Genomic DNA, 12,257 nt, shown 5'->3' on the forward strand with positions numbered 1-12,257 from the left:
TTCATTTACATCTTCATTCATTACACATCCATGTACTGGTCCCAATACTTTGGGCCTTCATTTACAAAAACAACGTCAGGAGTTTTCGAAATGTTGCAGAACAGGTCACGAGGGATTGTATATCACCTTTGCGTCCCATAAGAATGTTTGCACATTTGGTAAAACCACCTCTCTGACATACGGTCATGCTGTGTAACATGGAGCCCTTTAACCAGTGGTGGAAGAAGTACTCTGATCTTTTACTGAAGTAACGATACAATTAAAGTAGCAATACCACATGACAGAAATACTCTGTTTACTCAAGTAAAAGTAACAAAAGTATTTGCAGCAAAATATTCTTGAAGTATCAATAATGTCCCTTTTCAGATCATAGATATTATATCACAGGTTTTGATACATAAATGTGTTCATCACTGATAAGGCTGATAAAGGTGGAGCTAATTGTAACTGTTTTTCATTTTGTATTAATAATTCAAATATGCAAAATAACTAAATGTAGTGGAGAAAGTACAATAACGTTGCATTTATTTGATAACCTAACCCCAACCTGAGTTGAACCAAATTGTATTCACATCCCAGAGAGTGATATCAGATATTGTTGTGCGTGTGGGCATGCAAGTAATATTTTGCTTGCATTTGATATCGTTGATTATAATAGGTTGTTTCTTTCCATTAGGTTTTGATGATTCTGCTGACTGCTGGTTGAGATCACATCTGTCTGGTAGAGTTCAGACTGCTGTTGCCAATAGCTTCAAATCAAGTATGGTCGATAAAGGTGTCCCGCAAGGATCAGTATTGGCCCCCTTTCTGTATGTACATGTAACTATTTTCAAAAACAACATTGCAATGTAAATTTAAACGCCATTAAAAGATGTCAGCAGCTGACTCTATCCTTCTTCAGGTCACATGCTCTTGACAACCTCCAGACCCATTTTATTTATCTGAAGCATGTATGCATTTCAAAGCAGCATGGAGCTTCAATGTTCCCGCTCAGATCCTTACTTTTATTAGAAATATCATAGATACAGTGGAGCATGATACATACTTGTGTGGATGTTGTGGAAATGCTTCAATACATAAATATTTATTTTCAAAGTTATGTAGACGTCACTGAACACCTCACTGCTAAAACCGGCGAGCTAAAAAGGTTATTCAGCCTTAAAAAAAACGTGCCATTAATCCCACAGCAATACGTCAAACTGTGGTAAATGAGCAGGTTTAGTCTGCGGTTAGATATCAGGCGGGCAGCGAACGTGGATGCAAAGGCTAAGGAGGGGGGGAAAAAGATGATTATTATGATAATAAACTCTTGTTCTCTTATCTTAAGATTGTATGGCTCATTCTTTGTTCTAGACCTTTATGTTTTCCTCCATATTGCGTCAAAAACAGCCTCCACTTCCCCTGCAGAACACAGCACAATGAGGACGTGAGGACAGACCGCAGTCCCCACACAGATTCCTCAGCTGGGCAGGAATTAAAACGTTTGATCTGAATTCTGAAGCCGTTTGTTTGGTGCCTGTAAATGGGGCCATTGTATGCAAATATCGCGTACAGAAGCATATGACCTCGCCAGTGCAGGGCAGTGGCTAGTGTGAGGGAAAACATTAGCAATGCAAAGTCATGGTGCTCTGATACGCTTGTTCACAGATTGGGGAAAAAAAGATCTGCTAATGTTGACGTAAATGTTTCTGGATGTGCTTTATTCCAAACTACAGCTGACGGTGAGTCTGCTTCATTTCAGATCATGTAGCTGAGGACAAGAAGGACATTTCTTTCATTGTGTTCAGATGGTTGAATCTGTGTTTATGGGTAGTTTGTGCTTTACTGCTATGTCTTGATTCTGAAGAGTTTGGTAAATGTGTGCATTTACAGTTGGTTACAGATGAAACTGTGACACTCCAACATGTTTTTTTTAGATATTTTATAACAAAAATTGCTTTTCTTTTGGTGATAATCAAAGAAAACAGTATTTTGCAGTCCCTGAGTCAATAAGTGGATTTGTCAGATTCTCTGAATCATCATAAGTTTGTAACCAGAGGATTCCTTCTTCAATGAACATCAAAACACTTTTGGACCACAATTTATTTTCCTGAGGAGAATTAAGAGTATTAGACACCGTGATGTTGGGTGCAGATGCCCACCTTGTGCTACACCATGGCGACTGGTGAAAGCATGTCACATGACACATGGTGCCAGACTTCAGTGTTGCACTCTTTAAGGGGCCTGCCAACTGCAGAGGGGGCAGAGAGCCATCCTTCTTCTCTGGATTCACATCCATGCAAAACCAGCGGGTCAACATTGTCCTCTATGCTGTCTCCTATGCCTCTTACGCCTCCTGCTGAGCCGGGTAACAACTCTGACATTTCTACTAGACTGGAAATTCAAGCATGTTAGGAACTCAGGACAACCAGTAATGATCAGCACAGAGAAATTAACCCTGAATTTGAAAAACGAAATCGATGGAAAGAAGTCTAAAACTGGAAGTATGATTCATTATTATTCAAGCATCCAAAGTTCACTTTTGAGTGTATACATTTATATTCAGGTACAGTATACTGTTTAAATACTAAATCTGCACTTAGGTTCAAGTTGTGTTTGTAAGTTTGCTTCTAAATACTTCTAGCTTCTTTAACAATCTTTCAATGTTTTGAGTCTCTGGTTGTCACTGATATGCAACTGAAGATTGGAAATTGAACCTGCAACCTCTTTACTGTGAGGCCACAATGACTATTTTCACTGTTGATGAATCAATTATTTTCTTGATTATTCTGTTAATCGCTTAAAATTATTTAAAAAATTGCACAAATTCCTCAAGTCCTAGGTGACCTATTCAAATCACTTGTTTTGTCTGACCAACAGTCTGAAGATATTTAGTTCATCATGTAAGAGAAAGAAAAGCAGCAAATCCTCACAATTGACAAGTTGGAACTGTAGTGAATGTTCAGCAGGTTATTTTACTCAAAATAGAAACTGCTTGATTTTCTGTCAACAAACGAATGTATTCTTCATCTTGTTATTGCAGCTTTAAAATCTGCTGGTTTCTCCTCGCGGCAAACAAACATTCTCGACGCTCCTCATAGTTCTCCATTTTTTAGGAAATGTTTGATGTGCAAAAATTTAATTTCCAAAAAGGCAAAAACCTGCCTCACCGAACCCCAAAAAGGGCGATGCCTGATTTTATGATGTCACTTTGGCCGTGCGGACACTCTCGACTCTTGTGGATGTATCGAACAAAAATCCACCTTAAGGGGCAATGGACAAGTAGGCCAAAAAGAACAAGCTAAACTATGGCACTACTCCATCGTAAGTAAAGATATGAGCATATTCTATATTCAAGTGATTTATTTTAGCAATTAAAGTCAGAATATACTTTCAAACAGAGAAATGTTTTTCAAGATCATCACAGTCATCAGTCATCTTCAGCACAAAGTTAACACATTTAATAAGAAAATAATATCTGGTGGTGAAAAGTATAAAGCAAATATTTCATCAATTAGTTTGTAAGGTATCGAGTAAGCAGTAGCTGATAATAACGAACAGGAACACATTCTGACCTTAAGATTCCCTAATCCTACCTCAGCTAGTGATGCAGTCAACACATTTACACACTACACAATTATACACGGGTATTATTATACACCAGTTACACTTTTAATAAATGGCTGTACTGTTATTCCAGTTACTTTTAAAAATGATCATGAAGATGCACTGATGCATTTAATGTGGGAATGTTTCTTTTGTTTCTCCTTTTTGGAAATGAGTAGTCCGAAGTATGTTTGAGAGAATGGTCGCATCTACCCAGCTCTGTATTAGGACACAGGTCTCTTGGACTTGCATTGACTTATCGGCACTTCAGGGATTGGTCTCCACCAGTGGAAAGCCTGGTTTTTCTAAAAGGTTCGGATCAATGAAAGACATTGCCTCTTTTGGTTCTAAAGTAGGAAGAAAGTACTCCTATTTAATACTGTGAAAATGCTGTTATAGTTTTTTATAGTATGCATCATATTATTAATGTTTGTATTTTCTTTCTGTTAGCTAATTATATGTGCCCAACAGATTGGTTCTGTTTATTCTGCTCCATGTTCCTCAATGATGTACTGTAGGTCTTGTGTTGCATTATGTTCTTTTTGCAGTGGAAAATATTCCATTACAAAAACATATTTAGCACGATATTCTCTCAGCTGTTGACCATTTGATATGTTCTACATCAGACCAGGAACCAAAGATGAACTGGGCATCATTTTATGCTGTCATCAGCGGTGTGAACAGACACTCCACAGGCATTGGTCGCATCTGGCTCTCTGTCCTGTTCATTTTCCGCATCCTGGTTCTGGTGGTTGCAGCAGAGAGCGTGTGGGGCGACGAGAAGTCCGGATTCACCTGCAACACCCAGCAGCCGGGCTGCAACAGCGTCTGCTACGACCACTTCTTCCCCATCTCCCACATCCGCCTCTGGGCACTTCAGCTCATCCTGGTCTCCACCCCTGCCCTGCTGGTCGCCATGCATGTGGCCCACCGCCGCCACGTCGACAAGAGGCTCTACAAACTATCAGGGCGGAGCAACCCCAAAGACCTGGAGCAGATAAAGACCCAGAAGATGAAAATCTCTGGGGCTCTGTGGTGGACGTACGTCATCAGCCTGTTGTTCCGCATTATCCTTGAGGTCACCTTCATGTATCTGTTTTATATGATCTACCCTGGTTACAAGATGATCCGGCTGGTGAAGTGCGACTCGTACCCCTGTCCCAACACGGTGGACTGCTTCGTGTCGAGGCCCACAGAGAAGACTGTCTTCACCGTGTTCATGCTGACTGCATCAGGGGTTTGTATTCTGCTCAACATTGCAGAGGTGGTCTTCTTGGTGGGGAAGGCCTGCAGTAAGCACACTGCTGGAGACTCGACTGTGGGGGCTTGGATCCAACAAAAGCTCTGCTCGTACTAATAAAACACACAGATTTCATACTTGCACAAAGGGACATATATGTGTGACATTGGAGCCAAGCGACAGCCATTGATTTAACTTGAGAGTAAGGTGCATATAATATATGTTGCAGTTTGACATAGGATGATTTATTATTTATCCAGTGGTTTATAATCTCAGTGACAAAGCATTCAATGCCAAAGTCACCAGACTTAAGCTAGTAGCCCACAGGAACTACAGTTTACATGTTCTGCTATGAACCTACAGACTGTATACAGCAGCACTTTGTACTGACATGATGTAACAGCTTGATGTTTGGCCAATAGACATCAATTAAGTAACATGTTGTGAAGAAATATGCCAACTGACCACATGATAGGCTTTCATTGTCATGTACTTTGATATCCACAGTGGTGGACATTTGTTTGAACTTGAAATGAAAATATTAAACTATGAAATGTGACAAATGTTATTTAAAATAATAAGAGAAGTGTGCCGGAAATACAATATGGTCGTATTTTGGGCGTTGTTATTTATAATATTCTATTATTTACATTAAATATGATCACAAACATCACGTGTTTGCCTAATCGCCATGGACTGAGTCTATAATGGACTGGAAGATTTATGTTTTTCTTTTCTTGAGTTATGAGAGAGATGTTGTACTAATACATGGAAAACATGTTAAATCATTGACAGTGTTGGTTGAATACAGATTTTTTTTTTTATTTACTACTAATTGCCTAACATGTTATATAATCCTTGTGCTTTGGGGACATTTTTGGCTCTTTAATAATTTTTGCAAGGGCGTGAGTTGTTTTTTTTTCTTACATTTTGGAAGATCGACCTCAGCTCCCATAAACCGACAAAAAGGTCACCATTCAAACCACGATTATTGATCCCACGGCCATTACAGCATAACATTGTGTATTCTATTGTAGCAGATCTAGAGCCCTGGTTTTTAAATTGTACTTTTTTATGTACTTGCCCTGCAAATACATAATGCAATGCATCAAAATCAATGTTGTATTTGACATATGTGAAAGAAATCACACAAGCATTTATAATATAGAGAATAATCATTAAAACACAACAGTGGCGTAATGTAAAAAAAACAACAACAGGCATTTTACTAGTGGAAGGTTTTTTAGAGGTATAATATGCAGCATTTTCTTAAGAAAACAATACATAGACTAATACAAAACGAATCCCTCTCAATCATTATTTATGACCAACATGTTGCAGAGACCCTCTGCCTGCATTTTCTCTCTTCTTCTTAGTTTGCTGTGTGCTCTTACATTGCAGTGTGTTTTTATGTGCTTCAGTGTTTTCTCTTCGTCTCCCCCCCCCCCTGCTTGTGGGTGTGTTTATTTGTGCTTTAGAAACGTAACCACCATGAAACAATCTGGAAAATACGATTTTATTTCTCTGCTGTGGTCTCGCTGACGCTGCTCTCTCTCTTCATTCACTCTCTTGCTCGACCACTGCTTTGCTTCCATTTAATATTCAGAAAATAATTCAAATATTGTGTTATTTCCACAACAACAGAGGCATCATGCAAAGAACCTGCAATTTTAAAGGGTTCAAATTCTGAAAATGAATGATTATTTGTTGGTGATGATCAGGGCTGAAGTTGGCTGAAAGACTTAACTTTGTGAAAGTGGAAAATAATATTCATGTATAATTTTCTGGCAGTTTATTAATGTGGACATTCTTGCAAGCAACATTTTTTTCTTTAAAGTGAGGCACAAGGGTTGAATTGATTCATTTTGAAGCTGGATGTTTATATGTCTTCACTACACAGAAGAATAAAATCAACCACAGTTTGTGTAATTGTGTAATTTTTACTCTGCTTTCTTTCTAAATCCAAAATGTGATTTACAAATGCTAAAATTACTCTTGTGAATTGCCTGTAGCTTCTGAAATTGTCGCTTGACTCCAATGGGAGCGCTCCAACATATAACAGGGGAACATTTTTCTGGTGTACGGTATTTTGATACATTCTGAAATAACCGGAGAGCACCACCTTTTTGCAAGAAGAAATGAATCTGCGCTTACAGTTGTGCCACTTTCAGAGACGTGAATGAAACGTCATCACACATTGACAGTCGTGGCGACGTTGCCGTCTTTAGGCCAGAGATCTTCGGAGCCGCGTTGCCACCTGTGAGGAAACTTCTTAAGCTCCTTCTGAAGGCCAGAGTGCAGAGTTTCGGGTTATCGATAGCTTGGCCATGTAAGGGGTCAGTGTGTGGGTGACAATGGTTGACCCTGCGGACAGCTGGACCTGAAGTGACCGAGCATGAGGGCATTTCACACCCATCTATAGTGTTCAGATTGACCTGAAGCATATTGGCAGCACTGCACCAAAAACACGAATTCCTCCAATCTGGTATTCCTGTCTGTGACTCGTTAGTGGTGTCTGTGTGTTGTTACATACGTATATGTGGGGCATCTCAGCACCACCCACACGTTTTGATGAAGAGATCGACAAAGTTAGTTTATAGAAGTTCATCAGAAGGAGGCGGATTTTGATGATTATCTTTTTTTGTAGCTTATTGGTTGAACCATTGCACAGCGTTTTGTTCGCCATGCACACAACGTTTTTTTGCAGAACCTTTATACGTGATCTATTTGTAAAGAGGACTTTCTACAACCTAAACGCACGAAAGACAATTCACTGATATTGTGTAGTCCTCTCAGCCATCTAACTGTAAGGGAAGTCATTGTTTATGATGTTACATTCCTTTATTCCAATTTTAAGTAGGGTTTTAAGATAAATATGTGTGTGTGTGTGTGTGTGTGTGTGTGTTCTGGATGGAAATTTGAATCGGAAAAAGTAACAATAGCTGTGGAAATACTCAGAGTGCAAGATGAGTACTTAACTGTCCAGTATGTGAGTAAATGCAGACTACTTTGTTGCTACTTTTCACCACGCTGCTGAACCTAAAGTTGATCCAAAGAATAAAGAACTCCCAGATGAGTCACACAGCCTAAAGAACAGGGTCAAGTCTGGATGTCTTCTTTCTCTGTACGTTACCACCACGCATGGAGCTTATCAGTCACTCAACAAGCAGTAACGCTCGCCGCAGCGCTGAGTGAAGGCTCGACAGCGTCTGACGCTCCTCCACACTGTCAAGGGTCACCGTGAGAGTGACAACAAAGCCACTCCCATCACCGTGAATTATATTTAGATCCTACTGACATGTAAGGCTAACCTGCAGCCTCACTGGACTCTCCAGCTGCCACTCCATTGAACGGAAACACCTCTTGAGCAAGAGGTTTCATGCTTTTCTATACAAGTGAGAATGTTTTGATCTGTGCTGGCACAGAGGCCGGGTGGGTTTAGTTGTGGTGGCTTGTTGAACAGTGGGCATTGATCAGGTCAGAGTGGGAGTGCAGCAGGCGGGATCACAGAACCTCCAGTGAAAACTATCTGGGAGAAGATTATCTCGGCGATGCAGTCTCTTCAGGAGAACATGGCCTCTCTGTGAACGAAAGAGGCTGAGTCACCAACTGACTCTGGATCTGCTCTGCTGTAGGAGATGAACATTTTAAGGTACGTTTCTCTGAATGAAGATACCCGAGCTCATCTTTTTTTAATGTCTAACTTAATATTCCAAAAATATGTTACAGTTCTGAAGTTAATTTGCCCATCTAAAGTATCTTTTATATTGTATGTCTGAGTAGAAATTTGGGAATGAAACCCAGGGTCAGTATTAAGTTCACTAACAACAGTTACTACATGAAAAGTGTTGATCCTTTAAAATATCCTTTCATTTCTGCTTGACAATCTTTACGCTTTTCAAACAGGTGTTCCGATTCACAATATGTGTACTTCTCATCACTCGGGACAAGCACAACTATTTTTAAAGTACATTTTTGCCCATGTTGTAACCAATAGGCCCCTGGAATCTAAACTAGAAACCTAATTCTGGAGTCGGGGGAGCACTGTTGGCTACTGTGTCACAAGATCGAGGAGTCTCCCCTTCCTGCTCCGGGGCTTTCTCTCGCACACAGTCAGCTGTGTCCTTGCCCTTTTTTTTTTAGCCTACTCTGGATAGGACACAACCTCTGGGAGTACAAGCAGTGGATTCATAATAAATCAGTGTCTCGATCAGTAAGTCTCCTCTGAAGTACAGGAGCCTTTGGTTGTAGGGCAACGGCAGAGAAAAAACAAATACCATATTTATAATGTTTACATGGAATGCCATGCGTACATCGAACAGCAACTTCACTGTTTTAACTAAATGTCCTTATTGGATTGAATGTGAGCTTAAATTACTATTAAGATTTACGTCATGTTTCCCACATTAAGTGCGTGATACAGATATCGTGCCTGCATAAAAACGCCCAATGTGTTTGATGTCAGGTTTATTTAGATCCTGTTGTGAACACTTACTTCTGAAATTCTCTTTAAGCTGCTAGAATAAATACTCCAAATCACCACCTCAACGTAAAAGTGTGTCTTCACAGCTTGTTTCCGCCGCCCCAGAGTGGCTAAAAAAATCCCTGATTTAAATTTCTCTATGTTACCATAATATAGTAGTTAGTATATGTATTTTTTTTAGAAGGTTCAAGTTATAAAAGATACAAGAAAAGAAAGAAAACCACTTTCACATCAATTTCACAGCCAAACCATGTCAAAGCAAGGGGCCTGATTTGTAGCTTCAGGACATACTGCACCAAATCTTTAAGTTTATATGACGAGGCGGGAGTCTGCCAGATTACTGTGTTCATTTTATCCAAGTCAAATATTTTGAACTCCCTCTCCTTACAGATATCTCTCCTGGTTTTTTCGATAAATTGAGTCTACAGTATGGGGGACTGGAACTTGTTGGGGAAGCTGCTGGAGAGTGCCCAGGAACACTCCACCGTCGTGGGCAAAGTCTGGCTGACAGTGTTGTTCATCTTCCGCATCCTGGTGCTGGGATCTGCCGCCGAGAAGGTGTGGGGCGACGAGCAGTCCGGCTTCACGTGTGACACCAAGCAGCCCGGTTGTCAGAACGTCTGCTACGACAAAACCTTCCCCATTTCTCATATCCGCTTCTGGGTGTTGCAGATCATCTTTGTCTCGACGCCAACTCTTATTTATCTGGGCCACATCCTTCATCTGGTCCGCATGGAGGAAAAGGAGGAACAGAGAGACAAGGAACTTGCCATCCACAATGAAAAGCACCAGCAGTTACATGTAACCAAAGCCTATAAGGCCCCAATCAAAGACAACCAGGGCCACGTGCGCTTGAAAGGCGCACTGCTGCGAACCTACGTCTTCAACGTTATTTTTAAGACCCTGTTTGAAGTGGCCTTTGTTGTAGCTCAGTACTTCCTGTATGGTTTCGAGCTCAAGCCAATGTACACCTGCGACCGCTGGCCTTGCCCTAATATGGTGAACTGCTACATCTCTCGACCCACTGAGAAGACGATATTCATCCTGTTCATGCTGGCCGTGGCCTGCCTCTCCCTGCTGCTCAACCTGGTGGAAATGTACCATTTAGGTTTCACAAAGTGCCACCAGGGTCTCCGTTACAGACGAGCGCAGGCTGCAGGTGAGGCTCCCAAGGCCCGAAATGAGGCGGTCATGCCGTATGTCCCGAACTACAACTTCTTTGCTGGTCATCCAGCGGTGCCTGAACCTTTCCCCGCGGACTCAAAGTACAGCATGGCAGAGCCGAACGCTGCCTACAGCCCCTACAACAGCAAAGCGGTCCACAAGCAGAACAGAGACAATATGGCCGTGGAGAGAAAAGGTAAACCAGAGGGAGACGATGCGAAGGAGAGGAAAATCTCCAGCCCTATCTTTGAGTTGCCCATTGAAAATCAGCGCAGAAACAGTCAGTCAAGCAAGCACAGCAGTAACAAGAGCAGGCTGGATGACCTGAAGATCTAGTGACCGGTGTTTTTACCCAGGACTCAGGGCCAACATTCGTGAAAATGTCTGCATGAGTATGGAAGACGATTACTGCCAACACTATTGAGTGACCACAAGATTTGAGAGTGCACAAGGACAGCTTTGTACATGTCGAACACATGTGAGAGGCCATTACAATCGGGCTTTAACAGAACGTACTGTACCCACAAATAGCTTTGTGGTCCAATTTCTTTCAGAAGTAAACCTGATAGTTTGGTAACATGACGTTACTTGGAATGCACGGTTGAATATTGTGACACTTGAATGCGTTTTATTCTGCTCTCACCACGACTTTGTGTGTGATGGATATAACTTTGAAAAAAATAAGCAAAGGAAGCTACGCTTGTCATTCAAATCATAATTTAATGAGCTCCTCTTGTGGTATGGAATGATCAACTACGACCACAATTCAGCGTTTGCTCTCAACAACCGGCCTGTGTTGACTTGCAGATTAAGTAATGAGCTAATTAGTTTTGAACTTGCTCAATAGTTTTGACATGACTGAACTTCCATACTAGTGGAGGATAAAGACGCAGACTACTTGATAATTGTTTTGTTTACAAGCAATTTACTCTCTAAAACTGTGACATGCACGGAAACCGTCAAAGCAAAAAGCTTTTGTTGGACAAAAATAAACCTCTTACTGCAGTTGGAATATGTGGAATGTTAGTGAAATGCTTTTATCATCATGCTTGCTGTACCGTTTCTGTTTTTCCATTGAACATTTATGATTCTATGCAGTTATACTGTACATCAGCTTCATAATGAAAATGTAAAAGAATAAAAGCTTTATTACAGTAACCAAACAAGTTTCCTTTGTAGTTTGTGTTTTATCTGATACTTTACAGAATTAGAATCTTAAGTGTTGTCCGTTAAATTGTCCAACCTCATTTCCTGATGGATACCAGCAGTGCAGCAGTTGTCATGTTCTTTTATTGATTTAAAAAGATAATGTCACATGAACTACAAAAATGCTTGCAAATCATTAGAAATCACATCTACAGATGTAGCTACATCTAAATATTAATTTCTAATTCTCTCATTTTAATCTCTTTTTTGTTTGTGACCTACGAGATACATAAATATTGAATGTAGCTAAAAAAACAACAACAAAAAGAATTTGTAAGACAATTTGTCGAATGGTGAACTCACTGCTGTGATTAGATTTGCCAAGCGTGTCAATACAGCCCTTCTAGCCTGAAGCTGCCATTTTAACTGTTTGGTTTCCAGCAGCTGCAGCAAACATGCACAGACTGAGTCTGTGGTGTGGATGGAACCATTTCCAAAACACATGCCAACACATGAACTGGTGAGAGCTCTGCTTCAAAGACGTCCTCACTGCTGCTATAAATAACTCTCATGCACACTTGCAGGAGCATCGTGGGTGTATTGGGGGTAGGGGGCCAAACGCTTCTTCCCCTGCATCAG

At 40.7% G+C, this 12,257-nt stretch overlaps 2 protein-coding genes across 4 annotated transcripts in view; both read left to right on the forward strand.

Moving 5' to 3' along the window:
- gjb1a (gap junction protein beta 1a) overlaps positions 1–6,467 on the forward strand; it is a gene marked incomplete at its 5' end in the record, with an annotated part of 150,274 nt that extends 143,807 nt beyond the window's left edge. Inside the window, 2 exons of one of the 3 annotated variants that reach the window (XM_079283646.1) lie at positions 1,612–1,721; positions 4,212–6,467. In XM_079283646.1, the coding sequence (XP_079139772.1) occupies positions 4,226–4,942 (717 nt within the window). In that variant the 3' untranslated portion in view covers positions 4,943–6,467. Of the gene's footprint in view, positions 1–1,611; positions 1,722–2,319; positions 2,348–4,211 lie in introns of those variants that run through there. The other 2 variants (XM_079283645.1, XM_079283647.1) reach the window with 2 other exon arrangements.
- Positions 6,468–8,205: 1,738 nt separating this feature from the next.
- Positions 8,206–11,612, forward strand: gja2 (gap junction protein, alpha 2). Its single transcript, XM_079282993.1, has 2 exons — positions 8,206–8,477; positions 9,699–11,612. The coding sequence occupies exon 2, from the start codon at positions 9,738–9,740 to the stop codon at positions 10,806–10,808; it is 1,071 nt and encodes a 356-aa protein (XP_079139119.1). The 5' UTR covers positions 8,206–8,477; positions 9,699–9,737; the 3' UTR covers positions 10,809–11,612.
- Positions 11,613–12,257: the final 645 nt, after the last annotated feature.

This window comes from Melanostigma gelatinosum (genome assembly GCF_949748355.1).
Source record: "Melanostigma gelatinosum genome assembly, chromosome: 14".
Taxonomy (NCBI): Eukaryota; Metazoa; Chordata; class Actinopteri; order Perciformes; family Zoarcidae; genus Melanostigma; species Melanostigma gelatinosum.

Coding starts and splice junctions, on each gene's coding strand:
- gja2 (XM_079282993.1), top strand. CDS start 9,738: ATGGGGGACTGGAACTTGTTGGGGAAGCTGCTGGAGAGTGCCCAGGAA.